Source organism: Enhydra lutris, unplaced genomic scaffold, assembly GCF_002288905.1.
Source record: "Enhydra lutris kenyoni isolate GAN:26980312 unplaced genomic scaffold, ASM228890v2 scaffoldscaffold12, whole genome shotgun sequence".
Lineage (NCBI taxonomy): Eukaryota > Metazoa > Chordata > Mammalia > Carnivora > Mustelidae > Enhydra > Enhydra lutris.
In genome coordinates, this window is record NW_019154096.1 from 75792205 (window position 1) to 75817150 (window position 24946).

General features: G+C 47.9%; 1 protein-coding gene across 2 annotated transcripts in view; it reads left to right on the plus strand.

Annotated features, from left to right (window-relative positions):
* LOC111145075 (dedicator of cytokinesis 1) overlaps positions 1–24946 on the plus strand; it is a 506031-nt gene that overhangs the window by 100217 nt on the left and 380868 nt on the right. For both annotated transcript variants that reach the window (XM_022499695.1, XM_022499696.1), the window contains exons 17-22: positions 4210–4313; positions 4682–4865; positions 9187–9284; positions 13783–13872; positions 14176–14276; positions 18797–18931. In XM_022499695.1, the coding sequence (XP_022355403.1) occupies positions 4210–4313; positions 4682–4865; positions 9187–9284; positions 13783–13872; positions 14176–14276; positions 18797–18931 (712 nt within the window). The remainder of the gene's footprint in view (positions 1–4209; positions 4314–4681; positions 4866–9186; positions 9285–13782; positions 13873–14175; positions 14277–18796; positions 18932–24946) is intronic.

Below are 24946 nucleotides of genomic sequence, written 5' to 3' on the forward strand. Positions count from 1 at the left end.
CTAGACACTAAGACATCACGACAGACAGCTGTATCCCTCCTTGCCCTTTGTAGTCTGTACCCCCAGGGCAGTGAGCTAAGATTTGGGACAGTAATGCCCAACAAGATGGGCTGCATTGTGTTGCTGTTGCTTTGAGGGGAAGGGTGGTCTGGGGGCTGTGTTTATCACTTGGGTGGGGACCATTTGAGTGGGGGGTCCTCTGCCCTGGCTCTCTGGAGATGCTTCATCTGGAGGATAAGTGCCTGGGGGTCTTGACCAAGCGGGACGGAGGCTATGGAGCCCGTGGCATGATGTTTGGCATTGAGGAGGGGGTGGGCCCTAAGAAGCCACTTCTGTGTGGTAGTATGTCCATCCTTCATGCTGTTTCTGGAAGGGGGCCTGCTTGACCTAGGCCCTTTCCGGGGTATGGGACCCACACAGGTAGGGGGTGCAGGAGAGTGAGTGCGTGTGAAGCGGGGGGAAGGTGGGCCTCACCGTGTGGCCAGCAAGGAGCTAGGACCCCGCTGTTGTTGAGAAGCTCTGGGGAGGTGTGTTCCTGCGGTCCGCAGGGCTGTTGTATGCAGAGCATGCATATCAGCCTGAAGACGGGCTGTGGGGGGGGATGGGGCAGGTGGATCTGGCGCATCATCCCATCTCCTGTCCCTTTCCAGGGTTTCAGCAGAGCAGGGCCTTAGCTGATGAGGGGTTGGGGTTCAGGGAGATGGGGAGAAGCAGGGTGGCGAGGGCTGGGCAGCGTGGGAAGCAGTCCCCAACCGTGGTGGACTTGCGTGACGGCCAGAGCCAGCCCGCCAGATGGTGGCCCGGGGTCTGCTGGTTGTGCATGGCCCTCCTCGGTGCCCAGAACCGTGGGGTAGGAACAGTGACTCAAAAATGTGAGCTAACATTCGTGGGCTCTTACTGTGCTGTTTGGATCTGTCCTCACCCATGACAGCCCCTGGGCCCTCACTGTGGTCATTGCTCTGCACTTCTGGTGGAGGAACTTGTGGCTCACAGACCCCAGCTCAGTCCCCAAAGTCACCCAGTTTGTCAGTGGGGGAGCTCGGGTTCAAACCCGGTCTGTGTGCTTGAGTGTCCCACTCCCGCACCTTGGGGGTGTGGCAAGGCCATTTAACGTCCTCTGGTCTTAGTGTAGCACCTGCTGTCTACACCTCACAGAGAAGATCCTCTTTCCAAACTTTAGTTTGAGATGAGTTGTGAGGTCAGCCTGGGGGGATCATGGAGCAGTAGACGGGGTGCGGGGTGAACGGAGTGGGGTGCGTCATGGGGCCCACTCAGGGGAGGTCATTCCTTGCCCAAAGCAGGGAGCAGGGGCCGGGTAGAACGGCCGGGAGTGGGAGCAGGCTGCAGGGAAGAAGGTGGGAGCACTGGCGGGCAAGGAGAGAGTTCTAGAATCCACAGAAACTTGTCTTAAAAAGGCACGCTCGCCCTTTACGACGAGCTTGTTCTCTCTGGTTAATAAATTACATTAGGGCAGAGGGATATCCTCTGTAGCATTTTAATTTTCAAAATCCTTGTTTTTCTAGTCAGTTTTAAGTACTTGTCACAGACAAGGTGCTGTCACCCGACACGCCACCACACATTTGCATAATTAATGCGGCTCCCTGGCTGTGGCTTGTGGGGTTTTGGAACCGCATGGAACACCGGGAATGGGAGGCTGCCTCCGTCCTGAGCCGGCCGCCGCGGGAGCGACGGCAGCCCCCAGGGCCTCCTCAGCCTGCCTGAGCGCACACATGCAGGGTCAGAAACGGGGGTGCGGCCCCGCCCCCTGCAGTAAGCTGCTTTTCCCCCTAAAGGGAGACACGGTGAGCGCAGGGAACCAGTGATGGGGCTTCTCAGGCTGGGCTCCGTTCCGGGGCGGGAAGCCTGGTGCTGATGTGACAGACGCTCCAGCAGCCTGTGAGCACTTCCAGGTGCGTCCGCTCCTGTTTCTCCTGAACTCGAGCCGGTGTGCGGCCGGGTCCGCCGGCCGGGAGCTGAGTTTCCTGGGCTCTCAGGGGGCCTGGCTGGGTGGGGCGGCCCTGCCTCTTGTGCCCTTGGTGTCCTGCAAAATTGTTGTCTCCTCCCAGTGGTGCCATTGAGCACGTAGTCAGTCCTGCCTGTGGCCTCGATGTCAAGGTATAGGACATTAATCAAAGGTGCACAGTGTTACTTTGTCCTACTTACTCGTCTTACTAGTAAGATCAGGGGAACCTGTGTGCTGACTGCCTAGGTCAGTCATTCCTTTCTAATTAGCCAGCATTTATTGAGCACCTGCTATGTACCGGGTACCCATGGACACCAGGACTGCAGAGATGAATGACACGCGTCATCTTTGGCAGTGGTGGTGACTCGGGGTAGATATTTTGGTCCTCTGACTCAGGGTGGGTGGGTGTGCTCCTTTGTTGACCTCTGTCTATCTGTCTCTCTCTCTTTTAAGATTTTATTATTTGAGAGAGAGAGAGTTCGGAGAGGGGCAGAGAGAGAGGGAGGAGCAGACTCTGCACTGAGAGTGGAGCCTGACATGGGGCTCGAAACCAGGACCCAGGGATCATGACCTGAGCGGAAGGCAGAGGCTCAGCTGACTGAGCCCACCAGGTGCCCTCTCTTGTCATCCCTGAAAGAGAATGTAGGATATATAATTTTAAAGATGATAGCTCTGGAACCCAGTGTTTCCGTGCCACACTCTGTGGCATCTCGCAGAACCTGTGCAGAATCTGCTTCTTCAGTGGACACTCCTTATCTGCCTCCTGCTCTGGCCCTGGCCCACTCACCCCCAGCTGCTCACCAGCCACCTGGCTCTCTGTCCCCAAGGGCCAAGCGTAGGGCCGCTCAGGGACTTGCCTTTGGCCGTGTCTCTTCTGGGAAGGTTTATGCACCAGCTCACATGTTGTCCATCTCCTCAGAGACCTTGTCCAACCATCTAGACATTCATCCCTGTTCCACCATGCCCCTCTCATGCGTCACTGTCACCAAGGGAAAGGACCGGTTTGTTGGCGTCTCCCCAGCTAGAACAGACGCTTCCCGAGTACCTCATAGACGGCAGGCCCTGTTGCGGGCACTGGAAATAACAGTGACAAGTGTGCAGCGAAGCTAATGAATGATAAGCCGTGGTGACCCGGTGGGGATCGGGACTGTCCTCTGGGTTTGCTCGGGTAGCCGGCACAGAATAGACTTGGGGGGGGGGGGGGGGGGCAGGGGGGGTTGCGGCTTGAACAACAGAGATGTATCTCCTCACGGTTCTGGCGACTTGAGTCTGAGAGCAGCGTGCCGGCCCCCTGGGGTCTGGTTTGGATGCTCGTCCAGCTTGTGGACCCACAGAGGAGGAGAGCTCTGCTGTTTCGCTCTCTTTTCTCCAAGGGCACTAATTCTGTGGGGTTGGCACTCCCTCCTTAAGGCCTCGCTAACCTCGAGCTCCTTCCTACAGGCGGCACGCGGGGGTTGCTTAGGGCTCTAGGCCAGACCGGGAAGGGACACAATTCAGTCCATAGCAGTTAAGAAGAAGAACACATCGGGGGAGGGGAGAGAGTATGCCCAGGTTATGATTTACCGTGTTAGATGGTCTGGGCACCTCAGAGTGGGCATCTGTCAGCCAAAACTTGAATGAAGGGAAGGAATGAGTCTCACCCGCATCCAGGTATCTGGGGGAGGAGCTTTCTTGCCAGAGAACAAAATTTCACATTCATGCGTTCCCTCCGCCTGAATTTGTACTAGTGGATGTCATGAGGTAGGAATCTGTTCCGGTTTTCCATACTGGTAGCCAGTTTTCTCAGGGAATGGCCAGTCCCTACTGCACTGCCCTTTGCATTATGTTTCCGGACCCTGTCATTCCCATTGCCTCTGGGTGTCCCCGATATTAAGCCTTGCTGTGGTCTTTGTGGTCATTTCCCAGACACTGCTGGTTTCTAGGTTTGCAGACCTCCTGCCTCCCCATCCTTCGTGCTCTTGAGCTTCCTCCACTGCTCATAACCGTGGGAATCCGTTTGCATGTTCTATGAGGAATCTCTTCCTTGAGGTTCTGATTGGAGTTACTTGGAATTTACAGGTTAATTTGAGCACCACTGGTCCCATTAGGAGGAGTCTTCCTCCTAGTGAACACACTTCCATTTTTCCATTTCTGTTTCCTGTAATTCAGTGCAGTTTTGTCATGTTTTTGTAAAGGGTAGCCCTTGTAGTTTTTTATGTGATATTGCCGTGATGGCGGTTGACAATGATGATGGATTTCTCTTGCAGCCAAGGATAAATCTGAGAAAATATTCGCACTAGCCTTTGTAAAGCTGATGAGATACGACGGGACCACGCTGAGGGACGGGGAGCACGATCTCATCGTCTACAAGGTATGCTGCTTGCTTGGTGCCGTACTGCTGGTGTGGAGCCCCTCTCCTACTCCATCCTCCTTTCCGGGACTCCTGGGCTGAGCTGACGTTTCCCGTGTTTGTGAGAAAGCCGCTCTCTAGTTTCACTTACCTGCATGCACATCTCCGATGACCAGCCCTTTTGCTGTCCCTAATGAAAGAACAGGATGTGCAATAAATGTTAACATGAATGAATCTACACCAATAAGGGCAACCGTAAAAATAAACAGTTTCGGAAGTGATAAAGAACAAACATGATGGCTAAAAGGATGAAGGATGCGACAGATAGAAAAGAAATAGGGATCGTCGATTGTGACTTGCTTCCAACGTGCCCGTGATTAAACCCCCAGGCGGAGGCGAAGAAGCTGGAGGATGCCGCCACGTACCTGAGCCTGCCGTCCACGAAAGCAGAGCTGGAGGAAAAGGCCCACTCGGCTACCGGCAGGAGCATGCAGAGTCTTGGGAACTGCACGATCAGCAAAGACTCCTTCCAGATTTCAACGCTCGTGTGCTCCACCAAACTTACCCAGAACGGTAAGTCTGTGGACGGCTCTGTGTTCACCCCGCAGTTTTCCTCCCTCAACCCCATTCTTTTCGGGCTCCCAGCCCACTCTCCACTCCACGCGTCCTCCATGTACTGGTATTGGCCGGCCTCAGTGTCCATGGACCAGAAGGGGGCATGGCACTCGCTGCACCTGAAAATGTACTACAATTTTGGTGTGAGCATTAACCTTACAGAGAGATAACCTATTGGGTTTGCTTTCAAAAAAGGTTTTTGGCCACAGGAAGGTAGCATGACGTAAGGGAAAACCCACGGGATTTGGAGTCAGATCAAAGACCCAGTGTGGAGCGCTTGCCGTGTGCTCACCCTGGAAGTGAGCTGGAATGGGGGCCTGTGAAACTGAACCTCACTTACCTCGTCTCCGCACACATGCGGGTGTGACATCTGCCTCAGAGGGCTTTGTGAGGGTGTGGGGGTTACACACACCAGAGGATCTGAGCTACCCGCTCTGTGTGTGTGCCTTTCCATCTCCCAGTTACTTCGCCCAGAGAATCACCAGTTAGCTTTACTTCGAAAGGCCGGCTTGGAGGCCCAGGGCGCACCTTGGTCCCCGCGTGCTGTCTGGATGTGGCAGGGCTGCCTCTGCACACTTACTCCATTTACAGATTGCGTGCCCCACGTGTGGCCGTATCACGGCCATGCAGAGGGACTGTATCCTCTCTCGAAACTCAGCTGGAAAATCCAATTTTTTCCTCTTCGCCACCCAATATGGATTTTGATTATAAATGTTGGTTGGTATCTTGGATTGTGTCCCTGGGTATTGTCCGTAAATCTTGGCAGTCGTCTCGGATTTGTTAGAGGCACAGTCATTGTTTGGACTCTAACCGGATAAACACGGTACAAAGGGACCCCATCATCAGAAAGCCATGGCCTTGGAGTGGAGAGCGGGCTGGGTATTCCTGCTGTCTGTGCCTACTGTCTCCCTGCTGTTCTGCTGGCTTTACATACAGACTGTGCCTCCTCACCACTTGTCTTGTGAGTCAGCCGTGTGGGGGAGCGTGTCACTCAAATGCAGGAAGGCCATTTGGACGTGTCTCTCTAATGTTACCTTCATCATCACAGTTTGCCCGAAGTGTTATGAATTTCCCCAGCTGGTGGCGTGCAGTTATGTCTGTAAGCAAATGCAAACCCTTACCTGGGCATCAAGCTCTGTGCAAGTGTGGGGAGGGGTGCAGAATGCACTGGGAGTGTGCAGCTTTTGTGCCCAGGGAGCACGTGGTCAGCAAAGCAGGTGCTGGTTTGGGACTGCATTATGGAAAGGGTGCCCCACTGGTCAAATGTTCCTCTCTGGATATGGTCCTGCTAATTCCCTCCCTAGTCTGACTGCTGCACTGTCCAGGGCCTCATTAAGCTCAGGGCAATGGCCGCCTCACTGGTGAGTCACTACCCCACATGTGTGGCACTCGGCTTTTCATCACACGCCAGACGCATGCGGTTTTCACTACGTAGGAAGTCACCCATCTTATGCTTGGGTCACCGCTCCAGAAGTATGTTTGGAAGTTGTTATTTGGAACTTGAACATGTTTTCCCCACCAAAACAGTGTTCCAAAGAGCAGTTAGGTTGGGAGGCCCACACACAGAATCCTTCTTAATCTACATATTGCTGGAGAAGGGGACTGTGAACCAGAAATCTCCCAAGGTATTAAGAAGCAGAAATCTCCCAGGGGTGTGAGGCCAACCCCTCCTCATACCTCCCAGCTCCCTGGCTGTCATCAGTCACAGGGTAATTCCCTCCCTGGCACTGAGGGAGCGGGGTCCCTGCTCTCCACAGCGGCTGTTGCTGGGCAACAAGGAAATTCCAGGGTGGTGCTGTTCACACAGAGTCAAGGGGACATCTTTTGGCTTTCATTGCACACCTGCCCATGATTCTCCTTTTTGGGATGGTGGTGTGGCAGGTGGTGTTGCAAGACAGAGCTGCCCCACTTGGCATCTGAGCAGCGAGTCTCAGATTCTCATTCTGGGAGTCATTTTTCTGCGTCCGTGATTTGTTCCTGCGAAGTTCCATTACTTAGGGAAAAGCGGTGGCTGAATTATTCATCGAGGTTTGTATTAAACATCTCTGTTCTCAGCATTACTGGATGCTATGGGGGATAAAAGGAGAAGTATAGGATGTGATTCCTCTCTTCACTTAGCTTCCTATGTAATTAGAGAGAAGTCACAAAACACAGAATGACCATGGGCCAAACCACAGTGGCTCCCTGGAATGAGGGCTGGGTTGGGGAGCGCTGGTCTGACCAGGTAGCTGGAGGGTTGGTCGAGTTCTGTTTTCTTAAAACACTGCCCCTCCTCAGAGGCCCTCTCCCACTGTTCATTTGCCAGCTTTTCATTTTCTCAGGTTTGCCATACAGAGGTCAGCCTCAGCCTCCCTCATAACCTAAAGTGCCACTAACTGCATGAATGGAATCCAGATTATTAGCTAGTTGCCATTAAAAACCAGATGAATAAACAACTCTTATGGGCTGGAAATCTGCCTTAACCTTGGGGCCAAGAGCAGGTCTAGGCAGGATGTGGCCTTTGTCATTACTTTCCTTTAGGAAGGAAGAAAACAGGTGAATTTTCATTTAGAAATGAAAACATCTTAACTTTCACCATGAATGGTTAAAATTTTCACTTCCCGATCATCTTGTTGATGGACGGCTGCTGTGGTCCGTCTTCTTGCTGTCCATCTTGCCTAGCACTTTCATCAGCCCACACCATTTAGTTCTGGTACCAGCCCTGAATTTGGCAACACCGTAGTCATTGTGCAGATAGGTAAGCTGAGGTGGGGTTCCTTGTCCAGGGTCCCCTGATGGTGGAGTGGCCCAGCGGGTGTTTGAGTGTCTTACACGGTGGTGCAGCTCCTGTCCTCTCTGTTTCCACGAGTCCCCTTGCCAGATGCACTTTGGGGTAAGGACAAAGAAATAAGAACAAATGTTTGGGTGCTCATCACATGAATAATGCCTTTTGCATGGTTTCATCCTTACTAGGTGTGTCGTGGTCCCTGAAATGCTACCTATTGTCAAAATGGTATTTTTCTTTCCAGTATTAATTAGGGTTTTTTTTTTTTTTTAATGGAGGTACTTTGTGCAGCTGAAGTTTGTGCCCAATGAGCATAAACGGTAAATTGGATACACTTTGCTAATTGTGTTTTTTTCACATAATGGGATATGAGTATAACTTCCAGGGAAGATTGTGTAGGCCCCTGTTCTTTCCTAGTGATGCTGTGTGTTCTGTCTTCATGCCTTCAAGAACATCTTGCTGCCTTAAATGAAGTCATTTCTGGACATTGTCTTCCGCATTTAGCCTGTAAAAATCCATCCATTCAGCCTATGGTTTTTCTGTTAGAAAACAAACAGAACACACAGTCAGCCCTCAGAAGCGAGCAGCCTTGGAAGGCCAGGCCGAGGGCAGCACTTGCCCTGCGGTTCAGGCTCCCTGTGACCTTGCTGTCTCTGTACCTGAAGGTACATTTCTTGTTTTATGTTATTTAATTAAAAAAAAAAAAAAAAAGCCTTGTTCTCAAGTGGGAAAAATCCATTTGGTGGAAGATTTCAGGGCCGTGCTTTGTGGGTGAACAGCCTTCTTCCAGACCCTCTGCTGGGCTGAGTCTACCTCCTTGCAGATTGGAGAGGCAAGCCCTTTTTCTTTAAGCTCCTGAATGCATTTTAAAAATGATTTATCTGGGGTGTCTGGGTGGCTCAGTCATTGGGCGTCTGCCTTTGGCTCGGGTCATTATCCTGGGATTCTGGGATCGAGCCCCGCATCGGGCTGTCTGCTCGGTGGGAAGCCTGCTTTCTTCCTCTCCCACTCCCCCTGCTTGTGTTCCTTCTCTCACTGTGTCTGTCAAATAAATAAATAAAACCTTAAAAAAATGATTCATTTATTTGAGAGAGAGAGAGATACGAGACTTATGAGTGTGGGGAGGGGCAGAGGGAGGGAGAGAGAGAGAGAAAATCTCAAGTAGACTCCCCACTGAGCATGGAGCCTGCTGTGGGGCTTGATCCCAGGACCTTGAGATCATGACGGGAGCCAAAATCAACAGTTGGCCACCCAACCGCCTGAGTACGAGGTGCCCCCTCAACTGCATTGTTAAGTTTCAGTGTGGAAATCATTTCACAGGAAATGTCGTTGGAAATAATGAATTCAGCCATACTAGGTGTCAGGTATGTTCTAGAAAGAAATGAAGTATGGAGCAGACAAATGTTTCCAGATAGGGTGGATTTTTCTTTTTCAACATTCTTTCGCACTCTCGCCTGCTCCGTGATGAAGGGAGACAAAGCTGCTGAGGAGCTGATCTTGGTTCTGTGCTTTTAGTGGACCTGCTGGGGCTCTTGAAGTGGCGTTCCAACACCAGCCTGCTGCAGCAGAACTTGAGACAGCTGATGAAGGTGGACGGCGGCGAGGTGGTGAAGGTAACACACGGGGCGGGGGGGCTTGCTCCGTTTCTCTTCCCAGTGGGAGCAGACCTAGGTACTGCCTCCATGGTGGCGTGGGCTCCTGGCTATAATTCCTCGATCGGATGTGAACATGGACCTAGAAGTGGACAGGCTCCGGCTTGGATTCCGGTTGGGAGGGCCGTCTGGCTTTCCGGTGATGGGCTCTGGGGTCAACCCAGTCTTGGGTTCTGGCCCTTCTAGTGGGTCCTCCCTGTGGGACGGACAAAGGTGAAATAATCTCTTCCAGGCTTATTTCCTCTTGCTATGTAAAGGAGACCGTGGTAGCGCCTTCTCAAAGGGTTGTTCGGAGGTTCATGAAACCTGTAGCCTGGATCTGGCACATGGGGGCCCTAGCATTCAGCCCTATTATTATCATCTTATCAGCATTATTACCATCCGCATTATTATTAGTCCTGGCTCATGAGTCACCTAGAACTTCTGTGATTGACCTGGAGAGATGGGTGGTGTGGCATGAGGATCACAGCCCTGGGAGTCCTCTCTTGGCCGTTTTTGTCCCCCTTGTGATCTTGGACTCATTTCTTAGCCTTACACAGAGCAGGCTCTGGAAGAGTGTCAGGTCAGACTGGGGTGACCCGAGATCCCTTGGAGAGCCCTAGTTCTGTAATTCTTCTTTAGGGAATCGCTGCTTCTGATACTAGGCTGTTCTTGCCTCTTATTGGCTCTGATGACATCTCCTTTTTTTTTTTCAAGATTTATTTATTTATTTTAGAGAGAGAGAGAAAGAGAGCGAGAGAGCATGAGTGGGATGGGCAGAAAGAGAGGGACAAAAAAAATCTCAAGCAGAGTCTGTTCTGAGCGTGGAGCCTGACATGTGTCTTGATCCTCTGATCCTGAGATCATGACCTGAGCTGAAACCAAGAGTCAGACACTCATCCAACTGTACCACCTAGATGTGCAGACTTTTCCTTTTATATTAGGAAACCCATTTCCAGTTTCAGGAGGCCCCATTTGGCCTGCAGAACGATAAGCTGGTCCACACTTGCGGTTTTCTGTTAACGAGGTGTCTATAGCCAGGTCTTTCCGTCCCTCGCTCAGTCCTTCGCCCTCCACGAGAGATGATTGCAGGAGACTGCCTTATCTCTGTAAAACTTAATTACTTAAAATGGCCTTAATTAAGCAGCATTGTGGTTAAATTCAGTATAAATTAATTTGGTTGTACCACTTTCTGAGATTCATTGTATAACTATTCAAACATCTCCTTGCTAATCTTCTAATTTTAATCATCTTTTTAGGTTCTTGTCTGCTACCTCTGGCTTGGACAATGTTAATTGCATTTTAAACTTCCTGGGTTCTGTAACTTCCCTGATTCAGATGGAAACTGGGTGAATAAGTTAATGTAACTTTAGAAGATACACGGTTAATGAGACTTTGTCCTTTCTCATTTTTAAATCCCTGTATCACATCAGGAATTAGCTGTATTTCTGTTGGCCTATTGTTACACGTAAGGAGAAGATCTAGAACCATCTTGTCTTACTGTTGTCCTGCACTCCCCTTACCTAATCTATTATCAAACCCTGTTGTTCAGCCCTGGAGATGGTTTTCACCACCCCCTCCCTCCTGTGTGCACTGGTACCAGCAGGTCTGGATGACCTGTCCGTCCATTGCTGGGGCATCCTTTATATCCTGTTGGCCCAGAGAGGTGAGAGGACCTGTCTAAGGCCACACGGATGTTAATGGGAGGCAGGGCTGGAGGGCTTCCCAGCATGCATGGGGTTCCTTTTCCTCTGAGGACATCACAGACTGAGCTTCTTATGCTCCTCCAAGCCCCCCCCCCAACCCTTGCGTCCATTTATAACTGGTAGGAGAGAGATGACTTGATGCGTTAAGAACGGTATTGGCTTATTTAGTAAAAGATACAGGTGCCCATCTTGGTGGAAAATGAAAATGGTGATTATTTTGGGCCTCCAGTGGCTAGCCCTCGAGAGAGGGCAGGTGTCAAAAGGAGTGTGTTCATGGCTCTGTGTGCGGGCCCTTCTTGGGGATCCTGGCATCCCTGTGCGTCCGTGGTTGCACAGCCTGGTGCAGGCGGCTCCTGCTCTCTTTGGCCATGTTTCTGGGCTACTGATTATGTCATTTGTCTGGCTGGCGGGGTAGTCGACTGCAGGGACTCTTGTGTGTGAACCAAGACGAGCCAGAGCTTGGCACCTGTGAGCCCGTTGGCGGTAACACAGGGCAGTTAGCAGATGGTGTAAAGGTTCAACCTTTGCAAAGGTTTTACAAACTGAAGATGCTAGGAGATAATACAAAAGTCATGAGGTGGTGTGGGCCCCAATAACTGTGGGCTGGAGGACGTCAGGGTGAATTTCATTCTCCTGGTGCTTGTATGTGGCACTTTCTGGTATAAAATAGGTGGTGGGTGGGTAGCAGAATAGAATGAGGGTTTGGGGCATCTGGCTGGCTGGTCAGAAAAGCATGTGGCTCTCAATCTTGGGGTTGTGAGTTCAAGCCCTATGCTGGGGGTAGAGATGGTTTAAATTAAAACTGAAAAAGAAAAAGAACATAATGAGGTTTTTATGCTCTGGCGGGTCTCAGATCTCTAACTGGGTTTGGGAGTATGTTCCTCTTCCTGAGGGAGATCTTGGCATTGGGTTTGGAGTTACACAGAGTTTCACAGCCTGAGGTGGAACTGTGGGACAAGCGCTGGTTTTGGGAGCAGGTCCTGGTGATTTGGTTCCTCAGTCTGAGTGCTCTAACCATTGGAGACCCACTGTGGGGACCTGAGGGCCCCTGTGGTTCTGTGTTGTGTGCATGGGCTGAGCCTTCCAGGAAGAACCTGGACTGGACATCCCATTCATCCATCCCTTTGACACCGTTGCTGTGGGACCCTCTAGCCTATCCTTTTGTTTTGCGTCACAGCTTCATGGAGATAGAATTCACACACCACGAAGTGCACTTAATTTCCGTGGTGGCGGTATGCTCAGGAGTTGGTGCCACCATCTCCACTGTCTGTTTCCAGAACATTTCCATCACAAGAGAAAGCAACCCTGTAACCTGTGGGCAGTGACTCCCTCCTGTGACTCCCTCCTGTCCCTGCCATTGTATCTGCTTTCTGTCTCTATGGATTTGGCTCCTCAGATGACTTTTTATTATTTTATATAAATTGAGAATTATACAATCTGTGGCCTTTTGTGACTGGCTTCTTTCAGTTAGTATATTTCAGAGCGTAACATGCCACGTGTTAGAACGTCATCCCTTTCTGTGGCTGCGTAACAAATATTCCAATGTATGGATTCGTTCTCCCGTTTATCAGCTGGGGGGCATTTGGGTGTTTGTCACATTTTGACATTTATGAGTCAAGCTGCCATGAATATTTGTGTACAGGTTTTTGTGTGACGTCTGTTTTCTGTTCATTTGGATACATGCCTATGAATGATTGCTCGTGCGGCAAACGTACATTTAACCCTTTGAGGATCTGTCACCCTGTGTTCGAAACCATCGTACTATTTTACATTTCCACCAGTGATGGGCAAGGGCTCCAGTTCCTCCGCATCCGTGGAGTACATTACACTGCATCAGTATAGTACACTGACTGTACTGCTCAAGTCCTGATGATTGCTTTTTCAGTGGGTGTGAAGTCACATCTCACTGTGGTTTGGGTTTGCATGTCCCTGATGACTCATGGTGACATATCTATACTTTATTCTCTTTTATGTCCAGTATTCCATCATGTGGCCTTTTGCCTATTCTTGAACTCCCCCACTAATGGGGAACTCATTACCTCCAAGATAGTCTTTCGTGGTCTGTCTTACACTTCTTCCAGGAGAAGATGGAGATAGGATCTGAAGCCAATTTCTAGTGTGATATAACATTGGTGTCTCCTGATTTTATCTCATTCTTTAATTAATTCATGATGGTTTGTCGTTTGGGGCTCTAATATTTGTTTGGTGAATTACAGTAGGGCTATAAAAGGAATTGGTAAATTCCTCTTGAATAAAACATGCTTCCTAGTGTTCTGCCGGGTGCCCCAGTTTCAGAGTCCCTTGCCTCTTCCGTCTGTGGGAATCTGGGTCTGTGGAAGGTCCTTCATTATACTCAGCTGGATGTTTTTCACTCTGCTGCTTCTGCCCACTCCTTAGCTCAGGTCCTAAACTCAAGAGTTTGGGATGAGGCAGAGCCAGTCCTCCGAGAGCTGCTGTTTAGCTTTTTGTCCCCAGACTGGTGAAGACCTGGAAAAGGGTTGGGAAAGTCTTACGGGGAGGGGACCATAGGGCGTTTCCCTGTTACCCATCCTCCTCTGCTTGGCGCAGGGTGCCATGCCTTTGTTCTGAGTTCATTCATCTCAGTTTTTGTCTTGTGCATTGCATGGCTGGGAAGAGCCCCTGAAGTGTGTGGCTTCATTGGTGACATTTGGGAAAGGTGGGTGTTTGGAGTATGGCCGAAGAGGGTAATTATTCTAGGTTCGGGGAATGCGAGGTGAGTTTACTCTGTCTGCTGACATTTTGTGTGTTTCTAGTTCCTCCAGGACACCTTGGACGCCCTCTTCAACATCATGATGGAGAACTCTGAGAGCGAGACGTTTGACACGCTAGTGTTTGATGCTCTGGTAAGAGGCTTCTGCATTTCATCTGCTCAGGTGTGGAGGAGCTTTTCATGCTCCAGCCTGTGAGGCTGGGGGAGGGGATCCCTCCCGGTCACCTTGGAAGTGTTTTCTGTTGTAAATCCAGTCAAAGCAGTTGGGTTGTGCGGTGGTCGCTTTCAGCAGGACAGTGTAGTTCAGCCAAGGTCGTTTCTGAGGTAGAAAGAGGGACCGTCCAAAAACATTTTAGTTCACAGATGCCCAGCAGTGCCGCTGATTCACATGCGGCCTGCGTTATTTTACTAATGAATGTATTGATTCACCCAACAGGTATTTATCATTGGACTAATTGCTGACAGAAAATTTCAGCATTTTAATCCTGTTCTGGAAACCTACATCAAGAAACACTTCAGCGCAACACTGGCCTACACGTAAGATCGTTTTTGTTGTTTCAAAACTAATGCTTTGTTTTGTGAGTTTGTTACTAAGTGCCTTTTTCATGTACTTTTGTCTGTGGTTGTGTATGTGCCCCCTGCCCCCAACTCTGAATTTACTGGGATAATTTTTATTGTTGTTCCCCTCGTAACAGACCTAGAAATCTTGTTGAAAGAAGATACATGAGAAATCTTGCCATTTTGGAATAAATTCTTGTACTCCTCTCTACCTTCCATTTGTCTTTGAAATTTTCAGTTTATGCTCGATGAGACTGATCTGTGCGTCACGGCAGCCTTCCAACCAGCTTTTGGCAAATGAATAAATGGATGTGTTCCTGCTTTGAGATTATTGGTTGTTTAGTATGAATAAAATTCAGTTTTTTACCTCTTTGTGTATCTTTTTGTTCTTTAAAAAAATTTTTTTTAAAAAGATTTTATTTATTTATTTGACAAAGAGAGAGATCACAAGCAGGCAGAGCAGCAGGCAGAGAGAGAAGGGGGAAGCAGGCTTCCCCGTTGAGCAGAGAGCCCGATGCGGGGCTCGATCCCAGGACCGTGAGATCATGACCCAAGCTGAAGGCAGAGGCCCAACCCGCTGAGCCACCCAGGCGCCCCTCTTTTTAAAAATTTTTTGTTTTTGTTTTTTTTTTAAAGATTTTATTTATTTATTTGACAGAGAGAGACATAGTGAGAGAGGGAACACAAACAGGGGAAGAGAGAGAGGGAGAAACAGGCTTCCCGCTGAGCAGGAAGCCCGAGGCAGGGCTCCATCCCAGGACCTTGGGATCATGACCTGAGCCAAAGGCAGATGCTTAACGACTGAGCCACCGAGGCGCCCCCTATTTTTTTGCTCTTTAAAGAGGGCCTTCCTTTTTATTCTAGATGCTTCAGCTGTAACTAACTTCTATTCTGACTGCCCACCCAGCTGCTCTGAACCTGCCCCCACAACCCTATACCTGTCCGCTGGGCATCTCTCCGCAGCCCGAGCAAATGCGGTACGTCCAGGCCTATGAGGCGGCTCGCCTGGTGTAGACCAGCACTGTCTGGGAACCCGGCTTCACCTGTAACTCTGTTGCTTACAAGTTTAAATTTCTGAACCTCTCTGGCCCTCAGCCTTCTCCTCAGTAAAACGGGCACGATCTTACGGTTTCTTGAAACTTTTAATGAGTTATTACACGTGAAGTAATTGGAGTAATCCTTGGCACTTAGAAAGCTCGAAGCCATTGTTATGTTTCATTATTATTAGAATGATTAGGATGAGTTCCTCTGCCTCTCTCATGGTGGGATTTATTGGCATTTATTCCAACTTTGAATTGTGTGTATGTTGCAATGAAAAAAAGAAGTAAATAATTTCTTTAAGAACATCCCTCCCCTGAGAATCACTAGAAGTGGTTCTACCTTTAGTGCCAGTGGCTTGAGTCAAAGCTTGCGTGTGCCTTCACCGTATTTAAGTCAGAATCTGTTTCCTTGCACGTACGCAGCCATGAACTCAAGGTCAGAGGTCTGATGCTAGCTATCTGTGGGTCATTGGTCATCCTGTCCTGGGCTTTTTTCATGTCTGCCTTGAGTGGCTGAGTGGGCCACGTCTGCATGCACACAGAACAAGCTGCCACTGGTCCTTTGTGCTTGCTAATAAATGTTTATTTCAAGCAATTTGTTCTCTTTGTGGAGATGTCTAGTGTGACCATACTTTGGCCAGTTCCTTTCAGACCTTGGGAGGGCAGACCAGGTGGCTCCATCTTGCTGTGGTGACCAAGCAGGGACTCCCGGAGTGACCTGTAAGCGGTTCCTCATGGGCCGTGATCTCCCTCTGAGTCACTTTCACATATCTGTGGCTTTATTGAAATGTGGCCACATGGCTCTTCTCAGATTAGCTTCCGTATTAGAGTTTCAGAGAGTCCGCATAGTGACTAAGCCTGCCATGCTGCCTTCCAGACCTTCTGTTGGCACTGCTTTCTCTGTGCCTTTGTCATAGGTGGCGAAGTGACTATCAGGGAGTCTCCGGCAAGTTACTGAATGGAAGAAACAGAGTCCTGCTCTGTCTTTAAGGCAGGATGGCACTGAGCTGAGACTCGGTATCCTCCCATTCAGCCCCTGTGATCTGCAGAAAAGGAGATTCATTTTGGAAAATATCCTTATCATGTTTTGATAAAGTAGCAGCTCCAAGTGGCTCCTTGGCAGTGTGAATCTGAGTTTTTAAGCTTCGAAATACCAAGGAGATAACTCTGATTCACACAGCTCTAACCGGATCGTGGAAGGTTGTCTCTGCGTTAATGGAGTGCTCGTGGTGGTCGCTGGGCGGGGGGACGCCCTGGTAGTAAGGATCATCACAGAGGGTCTCCCCGCCGCTGCCCCTTTAGAAGCCTCGGCAGGCACAGATGTAGGTTGGACTCTCTCTGAGATAGTTACTTACGTCTTTCCTTGCGTGATGTTGAGATCTTCTGACTTTCTCCAAAAAGGATTCTAAGAGAAGAACTGAAAGGTGCCTGGGCTGTAGCCCTTACCTGCCAGTGCTCCGGGGACCTCCCTGCACGGGTGGTCTGGGTGCTGGAGCCCCAGCAGGCGCTGGTCCTGGCAAGAAGGGAGGGAGGCATCCGCTTCGGGGACTGTTCTTCCAGAAAACCAGGAGGGACAGGCTCCTTTTTGTCCACAGAACTACTTTTCCTAGAGGTGGTGCAAGTCTTGCCTCCTCCTACCTGATGCCCCATTCGGTCTGCCCCTTTCAGCTAGTGCCAGGGGCTTGATCTTTCTGCCATTGCAGATGGTCTGGCTCACAGGGATATGGGTCGTTGGACTTCCTTATTTATTTTCCGGATCTTGGTCATTCTCTTTCCAGATCCATACCCATCCCTCCCTCTGTCCGTTCCATCCGTCCATCCATCTGTCTATCTATCCATCTGTCTGTGTATCTATCTGTCATCTATCTATTTATTTATTTTTGATTAATCTGTTGGGAAAATTCCAAAGACGTGTTCTATGGAGTTTGTGTTTCTTGGGCCACCCATGTGTTGAATAAGAAAAGGTGTCTGGTCAAGAAGCTTGAGAAAGTAAGTTAAATCAGGTGAAACAGGTTTTACGGCAGGAGTTTAGGTGTTCTCCTGTGCCTTGAGAACCACCAGAAGACATGTGTGATGAGCTCCCTGTCCCGGCATGGGACCCTAGGGAATCTGTGTGGAGAGGGCCTCTCTGGCCCTGCTTCTTCCCCACACCTTGCAGGGGGCTGCTCCTCTCAGAGTCAGGCTTCTTTGCTGGGGTTCTGCAACCTGATGAGTGTTACAAATGAATTCACATGCACTTGGTCACCCGGAAAGCTCTTTGTTGTGATTTATCCAGACAGGGGTTATGTTCCGGACTGTTCAGAGGTCCTCCTCCATGCACGTTACAGCAGCTCCTGTGGGCATCTTGTAACAGTCTCCACTCACACTCTGTTACGGACGGGGTCACAGCCTAGCTGGAGGTGCTGGTGGTGCCCTAGCAGGGTATTTTTATGAGTATAATGAATATTTAAAAAGCCACAGTGAGTTCTTGTTGATGACATGAACAGTTGGGGGTCAGAGAAGTTTGGTTAATGGGCTAATCTTGTTGGTGGTTGTCCTATAGGCTGCACATATATGGCTAATTTTTGGAGAATTAGAGTGCAGACCGATACATTAAACCCCGAAACTCCACTGAAGTTAATTTAGCTGTTCTTTTATGATGTAGAAGCACAGCTTGGGGGTCAGCCTCATGAACAGTGAACAACGATTATTAGTTTATGGGCCAGTAATAGTAGAAAATGTAGATGTTTGGGCAGAATTAAAAATTGATTATCATCACTGCTGCCTCTATCATTGGGAAAAAAATGCACGCTCGATGTTGAAAAAAGCATTGCAAAAATATATATGGCGATGGAGAAAATGTTTTCAGGTTTATTTAGTGTTGGGAAAGGTAGTTTAGCTCCTCAACCCTGGGTTTCTTGACTTGTAAATTAGGGATAATATACCTGTTCTTATGCCCAATTATTATTATTATACTCCAAAATAGTACTTGTCTTATTATGTTATTGTGACAGTTAAATTATATAATACATCTAAATGCTTAGAAAAACATCCAAAACTTAGAAAAGCAGTTTTTTAATGTTCAGATCTCACTCCCGAGTGTTTTTTATGGCTCACTTTTCATCTGTTTTGAATACATTTTATAAATACACGTCTACTGACAAGGGTGAACCAAAATAACAATAGCTCACTTGTGTATTTCTGTCCCAGTTAAGAACTGAGATACTGGGGGTACCAGGGTGGCTCAGTGGGTTGAGCCTCTGCCTTCGGCTCGGGTCATGATCCCAGGGTCCTGGGATCAAGCTCTGTATAGGGCTCTCTGCTCAGCAGGGAAGCCTGCTTCCCTCTCTCTCTGCCTGCCTCTCTGCCTACTTGTGATCTCTCTGTCAAATAAATAAATAAAATCTTAAAGAAAAAAAAGAATTGAGATACCATAATCTTCTGAACTTACTGATTAATTTGTGATTCTGCTGTGATCAGGAAGCTGACGAAAGTGTTAAGGAACTACGTGGACAATGCCGAGAAGCCAGGAGTAAGTGACCAGCTGTACAGAGCCATGAAGGCTTTGGAGTACATCTTCAAGTTCATCGTGCGCTCTAGGGTCCTGTTCAATCAGTAAGTGTCGTCCGCGTCAGCCTTCCTAGGGGATTTTGGGAGATCTTTTACTTCCTTCCTTTCCCTTGTCTGTCTCCTCCCTTCCTCCCTCCCTTTCTCTCCTTTCTCCTTCCTGGATTTGCTGTCTGGTGTGGCAGGACCGTAGGAGATGGCCGTCCCACGCTGGGCTTCCCTCTCTTCGGGTGATTGCCGCCCGGTCCGTGAAAGGCAGGCACAGGCTGGAGCAGCGAGTCCTGTTCCCGTGTCTGGGGTTTGTGCGTGTGAGTAGTGCACTGACCTGGAAAGTATTCCATGTTGGTCAGAGGTCTTGCAGGGCGTGCACAAGGATTCTGACGTTCCTTTCAGTTTATCTTCCTACGGAACAAAAGCCTCCGAAGAGCAAACGGTCAAAACAAGCAACAACAACACGAGGCCAAAACCAAGTTAAATTGCCTCCCTTGGGAAGACGGTGGGGCTTCCTCTCTTTCTTTGCTGCACCCAGAATGCTGTTTTGTTTCTGGAGCGATGGGGTCACGTGTGGAGCTGGCAGGGGAGTGGACACTTAGCTGTTCAGCTCAGTGACTTCTTTCTCATCTTCTCTGGCTGAATTTAGGCATTGTTTTTGAACTTTAAAGTGGATTGGGGTGCTGATGACTTTGTTATTTTCTGGAGAACATTAATATTTTTCCAAATATCTGTGCGAAAAGCAGAACTCGAGGTGGCCCACGGCATGTAACTGTATGCCCGGCAAGATGTAGAAGCAGGATAGACTGAGTGTTGAGTGTTGCAGTGACTCTCTCTGCGTGTTTCTTTGGGAGGTCAGCTGCTTTGGGTGACCTGCTGTGAGTGGTGTTGGTTCACGCTGATTATTCAAGGCTGATGTTCTTGTCGTGAGTTCTACACACAGAGGTGGAGTTTCACAAAATGACATCCCTGTCACTTAGAGGACACATATCACCTTTTAAAAGCACAGTGCTCTTGAAATTTGTGAGTGAAAACTAGTCCTTGAACCAGTGTAGACCCAAATCAGTCCCTTGCTCTTCGTCTGCACTCTATCTTTGTTGGCCTAGGTGGCCTTCTCCAGAAGGGCCCAGGAGAAAGGGAGGGTATTCAGAATCCAATCTTGTGCATACGCTGGTGCAAAAAAAAAAAAGGCCAGAGGAGCAAGTTATTGACTGTGTGTAGATCTGGAGAAGTCCTACACAGGGTAGGACCCACACTAATGACAGTGGTGATCAGCGGTTACAGCCCTTGTGTTGCTGGTTAAGGTTCATTGTGCTTGTGTTCTCTGTGGAGTTGATACGATGTAGACGGCAGTCTCTACACTGCCGTTTGATTGTATGCAGACACCAGTTTGAGGTCATCATGCTGTCATTCCTGAGGAAGGCATGGAAGCCACGCTGTTTCATTTTGCTGACTATGGTTAGGCACGAATCTTGCTGTAGTCTCTTTTGATTTTTTTTCTTTAAGATTTTATTTATTTATTTCACACAGAGAGAGAGAGGGAGAGAAAGAATGCACTAGGATGAGTGGTAGGGGGGAGCAGACTCCCCACTGAGCAGGGAGCCTGATGCGGGGCTTGATCCCAGGACCCTGGGGTCATGACCTATGCCAAAGGCAGATGCTGGCTAAGGCTGAGCCACCTAGGTGCCCCTAAGCGTTCTCTTTTCTTTAGGGTCAAAGCCATTGATGATTTTCCCACTGTCAGTTGTGAAAGATGACAAAGTAATGTAGGTTTTGTTTTCCTGGATTTTATTTTTTTTACTAATAAAGTTAATTCTATGAAAACGAACTTCTTGGTACCCTCTTTCTTGATTTTGTGGATTTTCCCACTAATTTTAAATCATTACTTGCTCTAAACCAAAATGTACACTAAGGTGAGAGCATGAACTGAAAGAGCAGTGTAGTTGGGTAATATGTATGAATTTTGTCTTCTTTTGTTTGAAAGAATCTTAATCTTGTACAATGTATAGTCAATATGACATTGAGTCAGGAGTTTGATGATGCTCATTTTCTTCTTGAGCACACTGCTGACTTTCCTTCTCATTTGGGGATTAGGATTCAAAAGAAATGTGCATTGATAATCTATATTTCTGTTATTGTGGTAAATTCTTTAATCTTTTATGAAATAATGTGGCCAGAAAAGATTGGGGTCATCCAAGTGGACCACTGGCGAAGTTATTTCTTTCTCTTAATCTCTTTCAATCTCTAAGTACAAATGGTGTGATATCTTAGAACCATGGTCCATAAATTGTTGCATTTGATCAGTCTTATAGAGGTTAGGAATGTGATTGGCTGCTGTTACAGGAAAGCCCGACTTAACATGGCTTAATGTGATGAGCTTCACTTCTCCTCATCATATATATAACATGGAGCCCAGAGGAAGATTCCAGAGTTGATGCACTTGGTCCCTGGTTTCCCCATGTGCTTGGCTCCTGTTGCCCTTCTTTTCCACCATCCTTAGGGTCTGTCTCTGTGTCTTATGGCCCCAAGCTGGTTCAGGCCCTTCCTTTCATCAGGACTGCATTCCAAGCATCAGAGAGGGGAAGGTATGGTGTAAACAGCCTTCCAGTTCCTCTCCTTTTAAAGAACTGTCCCAATCCCTACAAAGTGTCATCTCCAAACTATGTCATATGACCACCCTAGATGCAAGGGAGACTGGTAAGGACTTTTAGATGGGCTTATTGATGCTTTCAACAAAATCAGAGTTCTTATAGTAAAGGCGACAGGGAGGAATATATATTGGATAGGTGATTAACATTCTCTTCCTTATGCTTTTAACCTGAATTTCTCTTGCCTGACAGCTCAAAACGCCCCTAGCTTACTCTGGGTTCTGAAGTCCTACTTAATTAGGCCCCTGAGAGCTTTTCTCGCTGTTAGTTTGGGGTCAGTCTCTGAGGCTCCTGTCACTAGTATCTCCTTGGCTTTAAGTCACTGGAGCCCTGTGTGACCCAGAAATGTGGTTCAGTCTTCTGTGCTGCACAGAAGCTCAGCAGGTCGTCGCCTGTGACCCAGGGAGGCGTTTTATGTTTGATGTCCTGCAGAATGCCTTTGTTTGGGTGCTGGGTAGCATGTTGGGACAGATCTCCATCCTGCTGCCTGCCTTTGATCTGGAGTGGCCTTTGCAGGACCTGTGGCCTGATCACGAAAGGAGTCTCTTTGCTGGGATAACTTGTTTGTCATGAGCTGACGCTGTCCAGGACAGAAGTGGAAAGAGGTCATGAGACAAGTAGCAGCAGTTGCCAAAAGGCAGCGAGACTTCCTAAGGCTTCCAAGGCCCTTGTCTGGGCCTTCCTGACCTCATCCGAATACTGTAGTGGACATGGAGATTTTGATGACCAGGTCCTTCCCTCCCACCCTTCCTCCCTTGTCCCTTGCTTCTCCCACGTAAGAACTTAATGAGCTTGGGAGCCCTGACTGTATCCCCGACTTTAATAGTTTATTGGCCCTAGTTTTTTCCTAATTGCTTCCTAAATGTGTATCTTGGCTGTCTTCTTTGATTCCTGAGGGCAGAGAGGAACATATGTTCTCTTCAAAACTTAGAACACAGTTGCAGCCACATTATGTAGATAAGATACTATTTCTTACATTTAAATCTGTGCTCCAAAACTGAGAACTCCGATTCTCTGGGAAGGAAAAAATCATGGCCTTCAAATCACGGACCACAGGGCTGAAGACTTGAGTAGGATCTCGTTCTTCGCACCCCCACTCGCCATGGTCCCACCAGCTATATTTCAGCAGCTTTTCTTCTGTGATCATCAAAGGCATGAATTCTAGATGAAATAATACTCCTCTTTTGTATCGGCTTCTGAAAGAGAAAGCAGTCCTGTGTCCTACACAGGCGCCCCGTGTGTTTGCTCCATGAGAAGTTCCCGGCACCACCTCTCGTGCGGTGCTCGCAGAGCTGGGGAGGAAGCAGGCGAGGGTTCCCGTTTTCTTACCTGTGCCACATTTATTAGCTTCGGAGAAAGACCATTGCGCTCACAGCTGGAGTTGACAAGAGTGTTTTCCTCTTTGCAGTTGGAATAAACATGAGAGGTTCTTTATTTTTCTTCTCTCAAAATGGTCTTCTCTCAAAAAGGTGTTTTCAGGTAATATAGTACTTTGTAAAATTCCCGGGTAATTGACAGTCATTATTCTTCCGATGAACAAAGAGGTGAAACATTGGAGATAAAGATATGGACGCTTATCCCACTATCTTTCTCACTATGCAAATCCATACTTTTTGTTTTGTTCAGAAGGCTCATTTTGTTTTGAAGTGAGAACAGCAATTTTAAAACTCTGGCCCAAAGACATTTGGTTCAGAACCTACAGAAAGATTCCTGACAGCCAGGGGCACTTCTCCACTGGTTTGTTTGTCTGTGTTTTCTGTGTGGGTGGTTCACATTAAGTGGAAAGCCAGAAAACAGACTCATCCTGCTTCAGACCTTCTGAAGCAAATTACTAAAGCTAGTTATTGCTGTGTTCTTCTGTCTTCCCGGTGCTTTGTGGAAGCTTTGCCTGTCATCCAGTGTGCATCATTAGTTATTGATCATGAATAACTTGCTGCAGATCTGTCATTCTGCTCTCATTTCCTGGGTCACAGAAATAGAATGTAGCTAATAGACAACAGTCTTGTCATTCCCTGATAATGAATCCTTATAATGTGTAAATAGAGCAGGGAACGATAACTAGCTCTTACTCATCTAGTTACCTACTGATAGCCCTCGGAGTTCCTTCCTCAGCTCTTCTTCTACCTGAAGGTGGGTCAAACAAGTGGCTCTTCTTGGTTTATTTGATGAAACCAAGAGGTGAGACTCTAGAGGCTTCCCTTTCGTTACAGAAAGATGCATCAGTGGGAATGCTGTAACATACTAGTCATTTCTGTGTTTTAAATATGTTGGTTGTCAGCAGAGAAACTGCTAAGTTTTAATCTTTGAGGGATTCTTGGTAGAAATTTAGATAGCATGTACTAATTACTTATACCTTATAGATTTTGAAACTGTTATTGGGGGCATACGGATTTAGAATTGTGATCTCTTGCTTGTGGATTTATAGGCAAACTCACTTTATTGCTCTTTGCATACTCTGTGGTTTTTATAAATCCAACAGTTGTGGCAACCCTGTGTCAAGCAAGCCTTTTGGTGCCATTTTTCCAAAAGCATTTGTGTGCTTCATATCTGTGTCATGTTCTGGTAATTCTTGCAATATTTCCAACTTTTCCCTTGTTACTATATTTGTTATGGTGCTCTGTGATCAGTGATTATCAATGGCTGATACACCAGATGATTATTAACACTTTTTAGCAATAAAGTATTTTTTTAAGTTAAAGTATGTACTTTTTTTTTAAGACAAAATGCTGTTACACATTTAATAGACTGCACTATAATGTAAACATATTTTTCATATGCACTGGGAAACCAGAAAATTAATTTGACTCTCTTTATTGCCATACTCATTTTATTGCGGTTGTCTGGAAACGGAACTTACAGTGTCTCTGAAGGATGCCTGTTACCCTTTCATCAATCTGAAAACTTGCCCTTTATCTTTTGGTTAATGTTTGCGGGCACTATCTCTTCTCTTTTTTGCTTTTAACCTCTCTGTGTCCTTATATTTAAGCTCTTTCTCTTGCACATAACACATAGCTGTATCTTTATTTCATCCAGTCTGAAAGTCCTTTTTTTTTTTTTTTAATTTAATTTATTTATTTGACAGAGAGAGATCACAAGTAGAGAGGCAGGCAGAGAGAGAGAGAGAGAGAGAGAGGGAAGCAGGCTCCCTGCTGAGCAGAGAGCCCGATGTGGGGCTCTATCCCAGGACCCTGAGATCATGACCTGAGCCGAAGGCAGCAGCTTAACCCACTGAGCCACCCAGGCGCCCCTCTGAAAGTCCTTTTAACTTAGGATATAGTCTGTTTGGATGTGATGGGTTTAGACTTATTTTCTGTTCATTTTCTCTTTTATCCGTCTATATTACGTTCTCCTTTTTCTCCTTCTTTGCGTTCTTTTGTAGAAAGCGTGATGTTCTTTTTATGGTCTCGTTTCTCCTCTTTTGATC